Source organism: Helianthus annuus, chromosome 3 (genome assembly GCF_002127325.2).
Source record: "Helianthus annuus cultivar XRQ/B chromosome 3, HanXRQr2.0-SUNRISE, whole genome shotgun sequence".
Classification (NCBI taxonomy): domain Eukaryota; kingdom Viridiplantae; phylum Streptophyta; class Magnoliopsida; order Asterales; family Asteraceae; genus Helianthus; species Helianthus annuus.
This window is the reverse complement of record NC_035435.2, coordinates 123,841,030-123,862,172: the sequence shown is the minus strand read 5'-3', so window position 1 is coordinate 123,862,172 and position 21,143 is coordinate 123,841,030. Positions and strand designations below refer to the sequence as shown.

Genomic DNA, 21,143 nt, shown 5'->3' with positions numbered 1-21,143 from the left:
ACTCCACAACAGCAAACACCACAACAAACATCAACTACTGAACTGCCACCAATGCCACCGCCTCCATTCACATCTGAACCACAACAACAGTCCACACCCATTGCACCATCATCAAGCACAACCACCCAGCCAACCTCTGCTCCAACTGGAGAATTTCATTTTATTGGTGGACCACTCTATTCTCTAGAAAGCCGATTACCACAGCCCGATCCTTTACGGACCATGAATCAACCAAACCTGGTGCCACACCCGAACCGGTCGGGTGCTATGTTTGAGCAAGTGGATCATAGGGCAAGAACAGAGACATGGGATGATGGATACGGAGACGATGAATGGGGGATAAACGATGGGTATATGGGGTATCCAGCTGGGTACCAAAATCAGCCAGTTAATCGCAATCAACCGATGTATCAGCAACCAAGACAGCCACGGGGAGTAGATGCTTATCAAACCCCCCCACAGGTTCACAGGGCACCGGTTGCACCTCGCCAAAGACAAAGAGATCCTCGTTTTCCAGATCCGAATATTCGAGGGGTTGAGAGCCACTTCAGGCCACATATTGCTGAGCATGCATCACCGATAGTGATGCCAGTCGCACCGGGTAATGTAGAACGTTCGTTTGAAGCAAAACCACATATTCTGAACATGCTACCTACCTTTCACGGGAAAGGTAATGAAGAGCCATATGCACACATAGCAGATTTTGAGGCAGTGTGTGGTATGATTGCTGGACACGGGTTCACGACAGATCAGGTTAAGTTGGTGTTATTTCAGTTTTCATTAAAGGATGCTGCAAGGGATTGGTTTACATCGTTGCCATATGCTAGTATTTATACATGGCAAGAGCTGCAACAACAATTTTTGGATGAGTACTATACCCCGCAAAGAACCAAAACGGGGAGATTAGCAATTAGAGAGTTCCAACAATTACCGGGTGAGCTTCTTTACGAGGCGTGGAAATGGTTCAATCAAATGATCCGTAATTGTCAACACCACGGTATTCAAAGATGGGAGTTGATTACTGCATTCCACGATGGGATTTCCAATGAAGATAGACGAGATATTAAGGCTATCACTGGGGGTACATTTTTGAAAAATCATGTGGATGTAGATTGGGATTATTTGGATATTGTTGCAGCAGATTCGAAGAGGCAGGCACAGTCGGATAGGAATAAAAAGTATCCAATTGTGGCACCATCAAGTACAGGAGCCTCTAATGCAAGGGTTGCTCAGTTAGAGAGAGAAAAGGAGGCATTGGAACGCCAGTTAGCAAAATTTCGAGGTTTGGGCGAACGGGATGCAGTGCATGCGACGCAAACCTATCCGGTTTGTGATTCGTGTGGAGATTTGGGACATACGGTGGATGCGTGTCCGGGTCAGTTTGTAGCGGCTGAGGAGGACGTGAACATGGTTTATGGAGAGCAGCGGAATTATGATATGAATTCAAACACATATCATCCAGGTTTGCGTAATCATCCAAATTTTCGGTATAGTAATACTAATCAATTGAATCCTCATTTTCAGGTACCGAATCAAGGAAGCCAGCCGTACCAGAACCGTCAATCGAATTATAATCAGAATTACCCTCAAGGAAATTACAACAAGGGCAACCAAAGAAGCTATCAACAACAACAGGAGCAAAGCAAGGCACATACTTCAAACGAGGAGGTTTCTAATCGGGAGATTATGGAAATGTTGAAGCAAATGAAAAAAGACCAAGAAGTGCAAGCTAAATCTCATCAAGCATTGGAAAAGCAAGTCGCCCAACTGGCGACCGAGATGGCCCAAGGGAGAAAAGATTCGAGTCGATTACCTAGTGATACCACGAAGAATCCACAGCATCAAGGGAGTTCGTCTAACGCCAGAATTAATTAGGTAAGTATTCTTCGTTCTGGGAAAGTTTATGATAATCAGGTTGGGACTCCTCCACAGTTTGTTGAAGGTGTTGTGGAGGAGGTTGATGAGGAAAACGAGTCCGACGTGGAACCGGAACCTATTAGCCCTAAAAAGAATAAAAAAGAAAATCTTGAAAATAATAGGGTGATAGATACTGAAACGGGTGATAAAAAGGAGAAGGGTATGGAGGGTAACACCGTACCATTTCCTAAGGCTTTAATTAATCCCGAAACAAAAGTTGTTAATAAACAGGGCCCACAACAGCATGAGATGTGGGAAGTTTTTAAACAAGTGAAAATTAATCTCCCGTTATTAGACGCGATCAAGCAGGTTCCGGCATATGCAAAATATTTGAAAGAGCTTTGCACCCAAAAACGGCACAACAAATTTCCGAAAAAGATAGCTTTAACCGAAAAAGTTAGTGCCGTTTTATCGGGTGATCTTCCACCAAAGCTCCGAGATCCAGGTGCTCCTCTAATCCCCATTCAAGTGGGTGAATTTAAGATGAGTCGAGCCTTGCTGGATTTGGGAGCAAGTGTTAGCATCTTACCGGGAAGTTTATACGATCAATACGACTTTGGACCATTGAAACAAGCCGACACCACCGTGGTGTTGGCCGACTTGACGTTAAAACTACCCCGGGGGATCTTACGTGATGTCATTGTCAAGGTTGACGAGTTTTATTACCCAGTTGACTTTTTGGTTTTAGACTATGTGCAAATTGAAAATACTAAACAACCTAATGTCATACTTGGTAGACCATTCTTAGCAACCGCTAATGCACTAATCGATTGTAGAAATGGTACGGTTGACATCACGTTTGGAAATCGTAAGGTCCGGTTAAATGCTTTTGCCCGTGCATCTGATTCTCTAGTTAATGATGAATGCTTTATGGCGGACATTATTGACGGGTGTTATCCTCACGAAAGTGGGGAATGCACTATAGAGACGTGTTTTGTTTGTGACAGGGATTTGGCAGAAATAGAGGTGGAATTGGAATATGCGGAAGAAGAGTTGGAGGTGATGGCTGCTAAGGAATTGAAGCCGACTTGGACACATCAAGTCGAGAATTTACCGGATCATATTGACACTCAATTGAAGCCATCACTTGAGTCACCTCCACAAGTCGAGTTGAAGACATTGCCAAAGCATTTGAAGTATGCTTTTGTGGGCGACAACAACACCCTACCGGTAATTATTGCTTCCAATTTGTCACTTGAACAGGAAAAAGCTTTGATGGAAGTGTTGATAGCCAACCGGGCTGCAATTGGGTGGACAATCGCTGATCTCAAGGGGATTAGTCCATCCATTGTTATGCACAAGATCATCACGGAGGAGGGAGCAAAACCGGCTCGAGATGCTCAACGAAGACTGAACCCAAACATGCGGGAAATTGTGAAAAAGGAAGTTTTAAAGTGGCTGGATGCAGGGATCATCTATCCCATATCGGACAGTACTTGGGTGAGTCCGACACAGACGGTGCCTAAAAAGGCGGGCATCCAGATTGTTACAGGTGAAGACGGTAAGGAAGTGGCCACCCGGCCGGTAACCGGGTGGAGAATTTGCATAGATTATAGAAAGTTGAATGCTGCAACTTCAAAGGATCACTTCCCACTTCCTTTTATTGATCATATTGTGGAAAAGCTCGCAGGTCAGAAATTTTACTGTTTTCTTGATGGTTATTCAGGTTATAATCAGATTGCTATTCATCCTGATGATCAACAAAAGACTACGTTTACCTGTCCTTACGGTACTTTTGCGTTTAGGCGAATGCCGTTTGGACTGTGTAATGCCCCGGCCACCTTCCAAAGGTGTATGATGAGTATCTTTTCAGATATGGTCGGGGAGTCTTTGGAAATTTTTATGGATGATTTTTCAATCTTTGGCACATCTTTTGAGGCCTGTTTGGAACAATTGTCATGAGTGCTAAAAAGATGTGTTGAAACAAACCTGGTATTAAGTTGGGAAAAGAGCCATTTTATGGTTCAGGAAGGCATCGTGTTGGGACGCGTTGTCTCTAGTAAGGGGATTGAAGTGGACCACGCCAAAATTCAAGTAATTTCAACCTTACCACCACCCACAAGTGTAAAAGGCGTCCGTTCCTTTCTTGGACACGCCGGTTTTTACAGACGGTTCATTAAAAATTTTTCAGTTATCACAAAACCGTTGTGTAATCTCTTGTTAAAAGATGTCCCATTTGTTTTTGACAAGCATTGTAAAAGATCTTTTGAGACACTAAAACAAAAGTTAGTTGAAGCACCCATCCTACAATCCCCTGATTGGTCACTTCCTTTTGAAATAATGTGCGATGCTAGTGACTATGCAGTAGGTGCAGTTTTGGGACAGAGAGTTGACAAGAAACCGGTGGCAATCTATTATGCGAGCAAGACTCTCGCAGATGCTCAGTTGAATTACACAACCACGGAAAAGGAGCTACTTGCTGTTGTCTATGCTTTAGACAAGTTTAGACCTTATATTTGTGGTAGTAAAGTAATTGTGTTTTCTGATCACTCTGCCATCAGGTATCTTATGGAGAAAAAGGATGCAAAGCCAAGGCTTATCAGGTGGATCCTTTTATTGCAAGAATTTGATTTGGAGATACGAGATAAGAAGGGAAGCGAAAATGTGGTGGCGGACCACCTGTCACGAGTGGTGAACGAGATTGAAGGACCTGAACACGATATTCTGGAAACTTTTCCAGATGAGCATTTACTTACTATTGATACACAACCATGGTTTGCTAACTTTGCTAATTATGCTCATTCAGGTATCATTCCGGACCATTGGTCGAGATCTAGGAAGGCGCACTTTCTTTCACAAGCAAAGCAGTATATATGGGATGAACCGGATCTGTTTAAAGTTGGAGCTGATCAGATTATCAGGAAGTGTGTTGAGGATGAAGAAATTCCATCAGTTTTGTCATTGGTGCACGAGTCCGCATGTGGTGGACATTTCAGTGGACAGAAAACGGCACGAAAAGTGCTATCGTGTGGGCTATATTGGCCTACGGTGTTTAGGGATTCGTTTGAATACGCTAAGAATTGTTTACGATGTCAACAGATGGGTAGCATTTCGAAACGGGATGAGATGCCCATGCAGCCAATCCTCGTTGTCGATATCTTCGACGTATGGGGCATTGACTTTATGGGCCCATTCCCGAATTCGTTTGGAAATCTTTACATCTTGGTGGCAGTGGATTATGTGTCCAAATGGGTTGAGGCCATTGCCACCAAGACTAATGACCATAAGGTTGTTTGCAAGTTCGTTCAATCGAACATTTTTTCGAGATTTGGTGTCCCTCGTGTGATCATCAGTGATGGGGGGTCTCATTTCAAGAATTTCAACTTTGGCAAACTCCTTAAGAGATATGGTGTTGATCATCGAATTGCCACTCCGTATCATCCTCAAACGAGTGGGCAAGTCGAAGTTTCTAATCGACAAATTAAAGAAATTTTACAAAAAACTGTGCGAGCCGACCGCAAGGATTGGTCCAATAAATTGGACGACGCTTTGTGGGCGTATCGTACAGCGTACAAAACACCGATTGGAACAACACCGTATCGATTGGTCTATGGGAAAGGATGTCACTTACCGGTTGAAATTGCACATCGTGCATTTTGGGCAGTTAAACAGATTAACATTGATTATGATACTGCAGGTAAGGAGAGACAATTGACACTGGGTGAACTGGAAGAGATAAGGAATGAAGCGTACGACTGTGCTGCTGCATATAAAGATAAGATGAAGAAAGTGCACGACGCGAAGATTAAGCCGAAAGTGTTTGAAGTTGGCCAGCTTGTGTGGTTATACAATTCCAGGTTGAAACTGTTCCCTGGAAAGCTGAAGAGTAAGTGGACAGGGCCTTATCGTGTGACGAAGGTCGGAAAACACGGTGATTTTGAGATTGAGGACTTTGATGATCATATCCGCCAGATGGTGAACGGCCACAGACTGAAGCCGTACTTTAATGCTCGAGAAATTAACGGTCCTGGGAAGAACGTGGAGGTGCTATACGTGAGCACAGTCCGCGAGGATGTTGAGTAATCGCACAGGTACGATCTGGCTGAAGATCTAAAACTTAGCGCTCTTAGGAGGCAGCCTAAGTCTCATTTGTAATTATTTCTCTTGCTTTCGTAGTTAGTTAGACTGTTTTTAGTGAGTTTTCGAGTATAACTGTGTCGTTAATCAAGTGTGGGGATGCTCGGGTGGTTTGGTTAAGCTGTAGTGCAGTTGGGGGCAACGCACATTCGTTTGGGGGTAGGGCAAGGTGATTTTCGGGTTGAAAAATCAGTTTTTGGGGCATTTTTGCACAATTTTCGGTTGTTTTCGGGTTGTTTACGGAGTATTGCAGGGATATGAGATGATTCGGAAAAAGAAAACTATCAGAAAAGGAGCCTCAGGTACGTTGCTATTACTAAATCTTCATAAAAACTCGTTTGGGGGTGAAAGAAGGAAAACAAGAAAATTAAAAAAAAAATTCTAAGGCATGGAAGCCATAAAGAAGAGCACACTCGCTGGAAAACGTATTTCTTCGCGCCACGCGAGATCTTTACATTTTTGGCGCGCCACGCGAGGGTTCGCGTTTCCGGCCCCAATTTGTTTGACCTAAAGGTCAGTTCTCTTTCACAAATCATTCATGCCCTTGTCGTTCTCTCTCACTTCAACCCTAACCCCGGCGATAATCTCCGTCACTCACCACCTCCGATTACTTCACCATCTCCGATCATCTCGCACCGACCGCCGGAGACCACCAATCACCGTCACCCACCGTTCATCACCGTCTTTTACCACCACCGTCGCCGCTGGCGACCACCACTCTTACCACCGTCGACATCCACCTCCTGCCTTCTTCCTCTCCATAACCGAGACATCCACTTCTCCGATTAAATCCATCACCGCCGGAGACTATCCGAGCAGACACCCACCTCCTGCTGACGATCGGTTGGCCACCAAGCTCTGTTTCAAGTCCGATTGAGCAATAGATTCATATTTGTCTTCTCAATTTCAGTGTTAAATCACGAACCAGGTACCAAGCTCTGAACTTTTAACTGTTTACATTATATGTTGAATTTTATTCATGAGGGCGACAGTAGTTGGTGGTGTGTGTTAGAAAGGGGGGTATTGAAGGTAATTAGTGGACGATTTGTTTGAATACACAGAAAAGGGCAGTAGACATGTCAAGATAGGTTGGATTTAGGTCCAAGTCATGACGTATTTTTGGTTGATTTGAGTGTATTAAAAATGGAGTAGTGAAAATCGTGGTAAAAAGTTTGATTGTTCGTCGAGAGAGGGTTTAAAACAAGCATTTGGGTTGTTTTTAGAGTGTGAGGCTGCTACGATGCTGATGGGTATTGAACACTTAGATAGTGAACGATTTTTTTAAGTTGAGAGATAAAAAACAGTGAGTAGGCTAGATAATGAACTGGTGATAAAAAGTTGGGATGTTTTTGATAGATATGGGTAGTATTTGGTTTTGAATCTACGAGGTGAAAAAGGATAAGTCGAGTATGTTAGTATTTATTAAGACATGGCTATATAGTTGCATTCGCTGAAGTAAAAGGTCGGACGTAAGATGCAAGATTAGTGTGCTGTTAAGGAAGCGAGTTAAAGTCGACGAGCGGATAGGGCGGTGATTAGTGTTGAGGCGAGTAAGTTGGGTGCGGAGTCAAGCTAGGTGGTTCCGCCGGGGCATAGTGTGTATACATGTATATTAACATAAAAAAAATACTATTGTTTGCTATTGTCTTCGTAACCGCGAATGAAATGCTATACGGTTACGAATGTCACCGGCATTTGACTAACTTGAATCTTTGCATGTTTTCAGGATGTCGGACGAAGGTGCATCAAGCGCAGGAGGAAAACGCGAGCGCAAGGCAACGAAAAAGAATCAACCGGTCCAATATAGGATGCCAGAGGAGCGTCCGGAACCTAATGCAGTGGCAGTGCCTCTTGATCAACGGGAGCTGCGAACTCACACGTTGTTACAGTTCATGTTGGGCACCGATGAATATGAGAGATGCGAAAAGTTTTTGGAAATGGAGTTATTTCAGCACAGGACCGCAAATTGGGGAATGATTGATGCTATGGGTCAGCGAGAGAGATTGGAAGGATTGTTGGGACGTAGATGGTTAGAGGCGATACGGTGCGCAGAACCACAGTATGCAGAACTCACTGTTGAGTTTCATTCGACTTTTAAGTACTCGCCTGAGTGGTTCATGCAACCATATACGGTTCAGTTTATGTTGGGGCGTCAACCGTTTAGAATGAGTGTTCCCCAGTTCGCAGAGGCGATTGGGTTGTACACTAGGGAGGAGTCAAGCGTAGTGGATTTTAGGAGGTCGTTACGGGGAGTTACAGTTAATCGAGAGGATTATCATGTGACGGAAGCAGAGTTAGCTGAGTTTTGGCTGACGATAGCGGACTCAGAATGGTCGACACGTGCGGTGGCATCTTCGATTCGGGACCCGTTTGTTAGATATATTCATAGGATCATCGCATGCACAGTCATGGGTAGGAAGGGTGGAGAAGATAAGGTGAGTCAGAATGATCTGTTCTGTTTGTATTGCATTATGACTAGGAAAGCAGTGAATTTGGCGACGGTGATGTTGACATCATTCGCACGGGGTCGTCGAAAGGGTGGTCAAGCCAGGCTGCCGTTGGGTACTTATGTGACTAGGTTGGCGAGGCATTTGGGGGTTACTGATATATATGAGGAGCGTTTGTTGACTCCTGGTCCAGTTACAGTGGAGTTTGGGATTGAAGAGCTGCGTCGAGCGCAGATGATTTGTTTGGATGAGCCGCTTCGTTGGGAGGCGGTAAAGCAGGGTCCTCCTCACAGACAGAGAGTGCGTCTACAGTCCGAGCGTCCCCCGTCTGCGCACCCTCGTGCGCAACGTCAGGTACGTGCGCCTGCATCAGCACCAGTGACACTGGAGTCATTGAGGGATATGTTGCTGGTTCAAAATGACGTCTTGAGATATATTATGGAGCGTCAGCACATAGAGGTCCCGGATTGGTTTCTACCACCACAGCAGGCTGCTGGGGGTGATGAGGAGTCTGGAGGAGATGACGAGTAGATGGTTCTAGCAGTATCAGCGCCGGTGATTTTTGTGATCTTTTGTATTTTTTCCCTTTTATTTTGTTTTTAGCTGATGATGGTCTGTACTTAACTTGATATTTGACACATTTGGGGAAAATTGTAAGGGTTAACCGGTTGGGCTGATACATATATATATATTATGCTATGATTATGTTGGTGATGTTGCTAGAATTAGTCATGAGTGGTATTTGGCCGGGAACTGTGGTTGGAGTACTAGTGCGCTTTGGAAGGCATGGAACTAGACAGATGCAGAGCGGCACGGAAACCAGGGGAGTCTGTTCCATTTGTTGTTGTTGTATTTTTTAGTTTTATTTCCATTTTTATTTTCAGTTTGTTTGAGTCATAGTTTCCTTCTTCATTGAGGACAATGAAGGAAATAAGTGTGGGGAGGGGGAAACTAGTGTCTAGTTTAGGTTGTCGTGTCATAGTTAGTTCGAAAAAAAAAATTTTGAGAAAAAAATAGAAAATGTCCCGTGAAGGTTTTCGCATAAAATGGAAAATGATAGGTGTAATTAAATCAGTGGCTTTTCGATTACTATATATATGAGAAAAAAAATCGGTCACACGTCTAATTTAGGATATGTGGGTAGGCCCAGCCGGTTGAAAGGTTCCTTAGGCTTGATATAAAATAACTTAAAATAGGAGTCTTGTGGGTTCCCGCCTTAGGAGCTATAGTGAAACTGAAACTGTGGAAGGTATAAGAGGTACGTCATAAGTAAGAAACTTATAAGTTTCTCCGATTAAACTGGCACACCTGTTTCTTTTTGTGAAAACAAATCCGAAACAGTGTGGCGCCCGAAAAAGAAAAAAATATTATCATTCCATCCATCCATTCATCTGAGCACATGTAAAAAGAAAAAAAAACGTGAGGTTTATGGCATTAACCATGGGGATGGTGACTCGTGTGGCGTATGTCCGCTAAACTGATCGTATACAAAAGCATGTAAGCTCGCAATATCATCCATTCTTCTATCATAAAGTTTAATCGGACTAACATAAGAGTTTGTTATATAAGACAGTAGATTTAATATCTTTTAATCTTATAAGCCTGAAGTGGGAATAGGTGGAATCGTAGTCTTTTGAGTGTGGGATCCATAGGCAACTATATATTACTTGAACTTAACGGATCGAAAATAAGGGCTTGGAAACCGGCGGTTGGGTTTAAGTGGATCGTATATTCACAATCTTGGTTAACGTGTGGTTAGATTTGTCTAATAATATAATTGAATATGTCGAAAGCCATTTGCTTTGATTGTGATTCCATTGCGAATAATTTTTTCGGGGACGAAAAAAGATAAGTGTGGGGATGTGATGTGCGGGTGTAAACACGTCATATTATGTATAGTTTGTGTCGGTTTTAAGCATTAGAGTGTGTTTATTCATAGTGATTTGTGTACTTATTGGTTGTCGGGTTTTTCAGGCTTAACAGCGCGTAAATGCAGTACAATGACCATTCAAGCTGGAAAACGGGTGTTACAAGGCAATACGGAGTGAGGAAGCGGAAATGCTGGAAACCATACTCCCTCGCGCCACGCGAGGGAGTCTATGCAAGGTGTCGCGTGGCGCGACAGGTGGAAGTCAACGATCAGTCAACCTAAGCTTCTTCGCGCCACGCGAGGGAGGTTATGTGAGCTGTCGCGTGGCGCGAGAGTGGTATAGCGCGGAAAAATTGTGATTTTAACCTAGTTCGAGAAAAAACGTGGGATATTCACTACGCAGCCGCCGGAGGACGCTTTGGAGCACTTTTGGGCAATTACTTTTCATCTTCTTCGATCTTGGAAGCAACCTGCTCATGCTTAATCAATTTCTGGCAAATTCTGAAGCAACAATGACCATGATGCGCGGCTAATTCTCTTATAACTTCTACTCGGATGAACTTTTACATTGTTTTGCATTAGTTCTTGTTTACGGATTCGTATAACTGGTACAGCTTGACCACTCGTGTTGGATTCTTGGTAAACGTTTATTATGTTTGAATTATTTGTCGTTTATTAAGCGTATTGGCAACTTTCTTGCGTTGTTAGCGGGTTGGTAAACTGGCGGGTAGTTGATACAATTGAACGGGTTATTAGGTGGCATAGTGAATCTTAAAAACTATCCTTGATAACTGATCAGATTCATTAATTCCGAGGCCATGTCTATGTGGTGTTTTGAATCAGTAAACAGGTTTTGATGTTAAACGGGTAATTGAGATTCCGGGTAGAGGTTATTCTTTCTCGTATTGATTACAACTCTCTTAATTAGTTTCTTAGCTTTTACAGTCAACTTCATCAAAACCCCAATTTAGATAATTTAGTTCTTAGTTAAAAACGTGACACTGACCACAGATTCCCCGTGGATACGATACCCTACTTACGCTATCTACGTAGCTTATTTAGGTTTTTGATTGACCCTTACGACAGTCATCAAGCATGGCGATTGTAGCAGAGAGCTTTGCCCCTTCCATCACCTCCTCCTTCTCCTGCTGAGCTGTAATTTGGGTCAGGACCAGCTCCTTCTTCACCAGGTTGATCTCATTCTCGAGGGAGGAGATTTTCTTGTCCTTTGCCAGGAACATTTTCTAGAAGTCCAGGTGTTTTTTCTCAGCCTCTTCGAAGTGGTGATCTAGAAGCATTTGGATCTCAGCAAATTTCTACGAAAAAGAAGTACATGTCAGGATCCGTTATCCTCAGAAAAGAAAGATCAGACTTGAGGATCCGGGATCCTTACCTCAGAGACATACTCCTCGAACTGGTTTTGGATGAGAGGGAGGCCTTCAAGGGGTTCAGAGGCTTTTCTTTTCTTGGCACCCTTGCTCCGTGTGCTCATGCTTTTAGGGTTCGGGACGCTGGGACTGGCAGCTAGTTGTTTCTTGATGGATTTGGAAGAAGCAAATGCATCAAGGTCACTGACACTGAACCTGGAAGATGATTTTGAGGATTTCCCAGCGCCTACAAATGCGAAACACAGATAAGTATCCTTATTCTACTTTTATTTAAATATTTGTTTATACACATATTTGAATATTTACTTGACATTGTGAAGGAGCCAGAGGATACTTCTTGTGAATCCTTTGCTTTGGCTTGAAATGTCCTTACAGCAGGATCAAGCTTCCAGAAAGCGGAAACTCTTTCTTTTGTTGCAGGTGTTTCTTGAATATGAGAGAGTGAGATAGCTGCAAAAACAGAAAAAAATATCAGTTATCCTTAACAAAAAAAGAGTCTTACTGTGATCCTTGTCTAAGGATCCCATATCCTACCATGGGTGATCCACTTTTTGGGAAGGTTTTTCCCATCTGGGATTGAGTCCCTCCTCACAAAGAAGAAATGGCTCTTCTAGTGGGTATCATTTTTGGTGGTTTTGAGGATTGGATGAGGCTGACCAGGTTTATGTTTGAACAGGAAACGGTGTGAACCATGGCTAACAAGGTTGTATAATTGACTCAACTCAGACATTCCTATGTCTACATCCTCTTGCTCTATGATGTTCTCCAGGGTATAAAGAACTCTCCACATCATGGGCATGGCCTATATGTAGCACATGCCCGTGAACGAGAAGAAGGATTGTGTAAAAGCAGGGAAAGGATAAGAAAACCCTATCAGAAAAGGGGTGGCCAGAAAAGTGACCCAAGTATCAAAAATACAATCAGTCTTCATTGAAGAGTCAAAGGACTTGAAGACGGTTTCAGCCGGAAAGCAATGACGAATCCGATCAATCTCAGGATCGGTAAAACGGCAGAGTTCCAGCGAAGGGTTTTTGGTAACGCCTTGGCTTTTCAAAGGACTATCCTTTTTAGGATCCTTAGCAGGTGAGGATCGGAGAACCATCTTAGCCATGAATGCTCGGAGAAAAGAGGATCGGAGTAGAAGAATTTAGAGAGAAGGAAAGAGAGAATACTTGTTCGATCTCCGGATGAAGATTTAAAGGAGTGAAATGCTCGAATTTAAATGCTTCTTGATCCTTATCTCTAATTCTGAATTTATAATGATGATTCTGCAGGTAGTCTAATCGCTGACGTCACGTCCACAACGGCTAGTCCGATTACAACGGTTAGTTTTTCGCTAATCAAGTTGTTCCGGATCAAATAGAAAATATGAGTCATCTAGTTACAATTAATTCCTCATATTTTGGGGGCAATTGTTAGCGATGGATTTTCTAATGTATGGATCACGGATCCTCAAGTGCAGCCAGGATCACGGATCCTCAATTTAGTTTGAATTAAGGATCCTCAGAAGACGTTGCAGGTTTAAGGATCCAGGATCCTCATTATTATCCTTATACTAACGGTTGTTTCCACCATATTTGAACTTGTTTTGCAGGAGTATTCGAATGGGACTTGGTCTTGCCGAGATTCCAGGGGAATATACCTTCTAATTCCACACGTGCATAGCCTTCGTGAACGTTATGGAGATCGTGGGAAGCTAGCATCTTTTGCGGATTGTTAGTTAGCTAGTTTATTTCTATTTTTATAAGGGGATAACAAGGTTGATTAGATAGAACAATTAGCAAACACACACTACTCGAGAACTCTCTGCAACTTATTGGCGATTTCACACTTTTTGCACACTTGTGATCCTTGTAACAAGCTTGTTATCATCCCGATTTGTAACATCATTTATTTAATATAGTTGGTGATCGGTAGTTTCCATCACCCGAGGTTTTTTATGCCGGAGATCATACATTGATCAAGGGCTTTTTCCTCGTATAAATCCTTGTGTCCCACATTCATTTCATTCATATATTGTTCATACATTTGTTCATTAATTCAAGCATCACACATCACAAAATCGGATTTAGTTGTATTATCCTTGTGTGATTTTTGACCAAAACATTTGACATGACTTGTCTCAAAAAAAAAAAATTACGTCAAAACGTAAACACACTCAAATTTATATCGATACATACATAAAAATATGCACGTAAAATGTTTTTTTAAGTAAAAGAATGATAGAGATAAACGAAATCATTTAACGAACAAAAGTTACTGATGGAAAATTAAATTGGTAAAAAGGTAGGGGTTAAAAACGTCGAATGCCTAAGTAGAGTGGTAGTAGAAACATAGGAGAGGAGGGACTCTTGTAATTTATTGGGTTAGTCATAGAGTCACGTCTAGATTTAAGTACACCAAAAGGCAATTTCATTTTTGATGTTTTTTCCTTCTAAACCCTCATGTAATTTATATTATCCATATACATATGAAAGAACCAACCAAAGCCGGTGGAAATCCCACCGACTTTGGTTTTTAAGATAGTATACAATATTGAAATTTTAGTTGTGTATAAAAAAACGACTAAAAACGTTTTGGTACCATGTGTAATTTGTATACAGGGTATGTTTCGCATGGAGCTTTTAGAAGATTTTAAGAGCTTTTAGCTTTAATTTTTAAGAAAAAACCACTACTCAATAAAAAGCTTTGTTTGGTTAATGAAGATTGAAGCTTTTAGTTTAGGAGCTTGAAGCTTTTGGTTGAGTGCTTGCTCTTACTAGTAGCGTTTAGAGGAGCTACAAGCTTTTAGAGAAAAAATAACTATTTTAACCTCTAAAGATAATGAAAATTTTAATGCAAAAACTTTAAAAATTTTTAGTTCTGTACATTTTGATTGTTTTATACATTTTATTCAAAGTTCCAGCTTCTCTGTCAAACACCAAATATATTGTTTTGTAGAATTAAATGATGATTCGGTATTAGATATTTTGTTTTGCTTATAAAGATCGAACTAGCTCATGAATCCGGCAATATATATTATTTTGATAATTTTTTTAATATTAAATGTAATAAACTTTATATACAAAATTAGTTTTTGCCCCGCTCACGTTGCGGGGCAATAATCCGAATATTTCTCTCTCATAACATGTATGTCTGTGTTTCGGTTACTTGTACATACTACTAATAACACGATCTCAAAAGAAAAAATTACATCGAGTTAATAAATTAAAACAAAAACACTACCATACTTTTACTAAAAAAACTAAAACGATGGAAATACTATAATTTTAAATTGGGAGCAAAATTGGAATTTTTCAAGATAAATGAGCAAGTATCAGGCATGCCTGAATGAATAAAAATTACACCTATATCCGCCCGCGTTGCAGGGCGTTAAATCAAATATTTCTTAGTTTCATAACATGTATACATGTATTTAGGTTACTTGTACATACTATTTATAACACGATCTAAAAAAAATACATCAAGACAACCAATTAAACGAAAACACTACCATAATTTTGCTAAAAAAAATTAAAACATAACAGGTCTGTAATTTTGAGCTGGGGGTAAAATACTAATTTGTTAGAACCAATGAGCGAGTGTTAGACAACTGTTTGACACAATAAAAGTTAATTGAGTCAACCAAGCAAAATAAAACAGTACTATAGTTTTGCAAAAAAAAAAGTAAAACGATGGCAAGATCATAATTTTTAACTGGGTGAGAAATCGTAAATTTTGAAATGGTAGCAAAATTATAATTTTGAACAGAGGGCAAAAGCATAAAAATATTTTGAACTGGGGGCGAAATCATAATTTTAAACTGAGAGCAAAATCATAATTTTGAGCTATGGGGAAAACATAATTTTATTTTGAACTGTGGGTAAAAACGTAATTCTGAGTTGAGGGCAAAATCGTAGTTTCGAGCTAGGGGCAAAAACATATTTTTATTTTGAAGAGGGGGGGGGGCAAAAGCGTAATTTTAGATGGAGGGCGAAACCGTAAATTTAAACTGGGAGTAGAATTAGAAATGAGTTTTTGAACTAAGGGCAAAAGCGTAAATTTTGAACCACGGCAAAAGTATAAATTTATTTTGAATTGAGGGTAAAAACGTAATTTTAAACAAAGGACGAAATTGTAGTTTTAGGCTGGGAATAAAATTAAATTAAAAATGGGTGGTCTAATAGGGAAGTGCCAGGCAAGCTGCCTGGCACTATTCCCTCAACTCCTTTTTGTATATGTAGGATAATAATAAGATAAAAACAAATAAATAGTATATAATATAATTTGTATATACTCATATGTATATATACATAACAATGGTATTAAAATGAATTAAAAATATGCATAATTTATAGAGTAAACTTTAGTTTTGCTTCATGTGGTTTGGTCATGTTAATGGTTTTGTCCTAGTTATTTAAATATTGTCATTTTACTCCATGATTTTTCTCTTGATTCTCTAATCTACTCTCCAAAATATTGTCATTTTACTCCATGATTTTTCTTTTGATTCTCTAATCTACTCTCCAGCCTTAACTCTGTTCATTTTTGTTGTTAAAAGTAAGGACACCTTTATCTTTTCAGTTCAAAGTAAGGGTAATTCAGTAATTTTACATATTAGTATATATTATTTATTCATTATACTACCTACAAAAATCCAGTCCATTCCTTATTTGTTTATTAAATCACTCTTTCTAACCCTAGCCACCACAACCAAACCCCCCCCCCCCCATTTCCATCCCAGCCGACCACCACCATCAACATCCCAGCCGGCCACCACTCTTTCTAACACAATTACACCTGAAGCGGACCTTTAGTGTCTCACTCACACGAATAAAGATTATTTTGCATCAATAAAGATTATTTTGGATCAATTTTCTCGAGACCCAACAGCTGTAATCCCAAGTTCCTGACGCAGTCAACTTCCCAATAATCAAATCAAGATCATGTCAAAACTGATTAACCAAAACCGACCAATTACCATTCTCCAATAACCAAAATTCACTTTTGATCCCATTAAAACTAACAACCGACCCAACCCCTAAACGAACACTCCTAATTTTCAATAACACAATAAAAAAAGGAAGCGATGTTGACTTTCTTTCTCTCAACTCCTACAAATAGCCAAGCAAGAAACCACCTTTCCTATGCCTTTTCTAGCTCCAAACACATAAACATAAAAACAACACATCTCCTCCCTCTTCCATTCAAAAACCACTAACTAAATCACTTTTCATTTTTCAAGTTTTAAATTTAAACAATGGTGGCCATATCAAAGCCTCCAGTTGAACTCTTCTTTCTCAAACAAATCACAAACAACAACCACCACCCTCCGACAATCCCGATTATCGACCTGTCGAAAACTGAATCCAAACATCTCCTAGTTAAAGCCTGCCAAGATTTTGGATTCTTCAAGGTTGTTAATCATGGAGTTCCATTGAAATTCATCAATAAGTTGGAATCAGAAGCCATGAAGTTCTTCTCCTCTCCACTTTCTTTCAAACAAAAAGCAGGGCCACCCGACCCCTTCGGGTATGGAAACAAACAACTGGGTCAAAATGGCGATTTCGGATGGGTCGAATATCTTCTTCTTAATCTGAAAGCTGAACCTGATCGCAACAATCCAACAATTTCCGTTTGTGAAGATAACCCACAAGAATTCCAGTAAGAAGAACATATTTCCATATTTTTTGAGGTTTTTCAAAGGCTGGCTAATATAACTAGAGAATTTCATATACCCTTTCTAGACTAGCAAAAAAAAATTTTTAGAATTCACAAGTTTTTAGTGCATGATATACGATTTAAAAATATGTTTTTGAATAAATTAATTTTTGAGTCTCAATGTTTTAGTGGTTTTAACTACTTAAATTCAAAATTAAAAAATTTAATGCCCTGAGTCTCTAACAGCTCAGTTTATAACTTTTTGAGTCCAACTTTTTAACATTGTACTTTGATTTTGGACTCAAGTGGTTAAAACAAATAAAACACAGAGACTCAAAACGTTATAAAATAAGCGGTTAGGGACTCGTAGCATTAAACTTTTTGATTTTGGACTCAAATGATTAAATTCAATAAAACACAGGGACTCCAAAAGTAATTTAGTCAGTTTTTTTTTAGAATTCACAAGTTTTCGATGCATGATATATGATGCTTTTCAAGAATCATTTGTGAAAAGTGTAAATTTTCAAGCTTAGAAGAGATATATGAAATTTTCCCATAAATAATTTAGGCTATAAGATTGTTAGTGGTGAAGTTTGTGGGTCTATGATTATCCACACACAAAGATAAAATATAAGAATAATAAGATTTAAGGCAAAATTATTATTATTGTTATTATTATTATTTTTTTTTTTTTGCAAAAATTGTGTCCATTTTTTTTATTTGGTGTTGTGAAACCTAAACGTGTCTAACGTGTTAGTGCAGATGTGCTGTGAATGACTATGTGATAGCAGTGAAGAAGATGACATGTGAGATTCTTGAACTTTTAGCAGACGAATTGAAATTGCAGTCAAGAGATGCATTAAGTAAAATGTTGTTAGACGAACAAAGCGATTCTGTTTTCAGGGTGAACTACTATCCCCCATGCCCAGAGGTTCAAGAACACGAAATGAAAGGGAAGAAACTAATCGGGTTTGGAGAACACACAGACCCGCAAATCATATCCGTTTTGAGATCCAATAACACTTCTGGTCTTGAAATTTTACTGAAAGATGGGAGTTGGATGCCAGTTTCTCCTGATTCGAACTCGTTCTTCATCAATGTGGGTGATTCCTTACAGGTACACACGTGTTTTAAAAACGTACATGTCATTAAAGCAATGTGTACATCGTAATCTTGGTGTCGTATGTTTTGTGACTTGAAGAAATCTTTATGATGATTGCCAATCAATCTAGGTTGGCATATGATATTTAGGTCATGATCAATCGTAGTCCTAGTACAACACGCTACTTTTTAGCTTCTAAAACGTCTCATTCAAATCTTTAGGTTTTTTTCACAATATATAACAAGTAATTTTCTAACCATTAAAAATATCTTACGTCTGAATTTGAAACTTGACACCACTAAGAAACTACTTGATATCGATTCGTTAAAAGTTTGAATCGATTATAAGGTCGAATTCAAATTAAAACTCATTACTAAACGGGTTTGAACCTAAGCTTTATAAATCATGCTTTAGTAAAATACATGAGTCAAATACTTATATAAATATAAAATTATGTATGTGGATATAACAAATAAATAATTACATAGTATATATAGTCTTATACCTATTTTTCAATTCTGTAAAATATCTTATAAATATGGTCTCTAGATTCTAGAATGATTTTTAAGCTACTTGATATTGACTCGTTAACATTCTGAATTGAGAGTTAGCTTGAGTCTAGATTAAAGCTTAAAGCTTATTATTAATTGAGTTTGAACTTAGGTTTTAAATGTTGAGTTTTAGTAAGTTCGGAGTCAATTATTTATAAAATATAATATTTTGTATTTAATATGACAAATATATATATGCGAGCGCGGACAAATATAATTACCATAATAACTAGCTGGTATATATAATATATGTGTATTATTTTTTTAATATGTTATAAATATAAAAGGTAAAATCATGAAATATATAAAATAATCATATATGTATACAAATAACAAAATAGTTCGAGTTTCAAATATTATACATGTGTCGAGTTCGATCTCTAAAAATAAATCTTGAAATAAGTCAATCTTAAACTTGAACTCTCTTAAATTAAATGACTCAAATTTGAGCTGAGCTTAGGTACGATTTAACCCGTTTAAACCCATAACCAAACTTAGCCATGCACGTTTTTATAGCATAATAGTGGTCCAGTATGTCGTCCCTACATGTACCTATAGGCTATAGCCTAGAGATTTGGTACAATCAAATATCTTTTAGACATAATTTTTTTAACTAGCATTTTTTTTTACATTTTAATTAATATCATATAATCTTGCACTTGCAACTTTTTTTATAAGAAATCAACATCATACCACTAGACCTCTATGTCAATGATTTATTTATTCATAAGTTGATCATAAATTTTTATTCTACCATATTCCCTTTATTCTCATATATTTTGTTTATTTAGATCATTTAATTTTTGGTGTATATAACTTTGTGTGAAAACGATGTAACAAAACCAGGTAATGACTAATGGAAGATTCAAGAGTGTGAAGCATAGAGTCGTGGCAAATAGCTTGAAAAGCAGGTTGTCAATGATTTATTTTGGAGGACCACCATTGAATGAGAAGATAGCACCATTGCCTTCACTTATGGAAAATGATGAGGCCAGCTTGTACAAAGAGTTTACTTGGTTTGAATACAAAAAATCTGCATTTAATTCAAGATTATCAGATAACCGACTCGGGTTTTTTGAAAATAACGATGTTGTCTCGAGTTGAAAGGACCAGTTTGAAGTTATCACTCAGATATCACATAATACCATTTTACTTGTACCCGTATATGGCACACATGGAAATACGTTAATAATAGCTCACTAATATCTAAAAGGGTGTTAGAGAGCAAAGGGTTATGATTTTTATTGTTTTGAACATAGATGAAATGAGGAAAATTAAGAAAATAAGAGTTTGTAAGATTTTTTTTAATCTCCCACTTGCTATTTTGTAGAATTTCCCTCCATACTTGATGAGCTAATGTAACAATCCTTTCGTTTTTCAATACAAATTTTTTATATTATCATATTTTATATTTTATATTTAGTGTATATAAATATAAACTTTGGAAGAAATACAATACAAGGTGTTGATTGTGTGTTTAAAGTTGAAGGGCCTTCAATATTGGCCACCTTGGCAATATCAGTTTTAATCCTAAACATGGTACTTCTCATGAAATCTTGTTTTGCATACCTAATGTTTGTCCAATTATTCCATACCTTCAAATCAATAATAGGCCAAATCTGTGATCGTGTTTACGAGTTCATGTTACAAAGTTAGCTTTGTCGGTATAACGGTTCATGTTACAAAGTTGGTTTAATGACTTGCTATGTTATCCGTCATCCCTCATATAGGTGCGCGCCCACATGCGACATCGGGGAAGTTGAATGGAACATACTTATTTGAAACAAAATCATGGGTGATACTTGTTTCCAGCAGAACTTTTTTTATTTTAGGACATGAAAGACGTTATGAATAATATTTGTTAATATCATAATGTGATTATAATTAAGTCCAAAATCACTAACTTTAGAAAAATATAAGTATGGCTAATAAGTAATTAATTTCTACAAAACTTACCAAATAAATCTATGATATTTCACTAGAATGTTGATCTATATATTTAAAATATGTAATGTTTTACGGTTGAACAAACTTGGTTCATATTTCAAGTATACATAATGTAGAGTACGTCTATGCTATGTGGCTACGACTTGATTCAAAATCGATGATTTAACATTTCATAATGGCACATGAATAGATCATTCATTTTCT

The 21,143-nt window shown here is 38.8% G+C and overlaps 1 protein-coding gene across 1 annotated transcript; it reads left to right on the top strand.

Moving 5' to 3' along the window:
* The first annotated feature begins 16,844 nt into the window (after positions 1-16,844).
* Positions 16,845-20,349, top strand: LOC110929771 (gibberellin 2-beta-dioxygenase 1). Its single transcript, XM_022172948.2, has 3 exons — positions 16,845-17,342; positions 18,102-18,456; positions 19,839-20,349. Exons 1-3 carry the CDS (start codon positions 16,939-16,941, stop codon positions 20,094-20,096), a joined length of 1,017 nt encoding a protein of 338 aa, XP_022028640.1. The 5' UTR covers positions 16,845-16,938; the 3' UTR covers positions 20,097-20,349.
* The last annotated feature ends 794 nt before the right edge of the window (positions 20,350-21,143 follow it).

Bases quoted from the DNA above. Each gene is read 5' to 3' on its own strand.
- LOC110929771 (XM_022172948.2), top strand. From the start codon at position 16,939: ATGGTGGCCATATCAAAGCCTCCAGTTGAACTCTTCTTTCTCAAACAA. The intron at 17,343-18,101 runs GTAAGAAGAACA...GTGTTAGTGCAG, and splicing joins GATAACCCACAAGAATTCCA to ATGTGCTGTGAATGACTATG. The intron at 18,457-19,838 runs GTACACACGTGT...TAACAAAACCAG, and splicing joins ATGTGGGTGATTCCTTACAG to GTAATGACTAATGGAAGATT.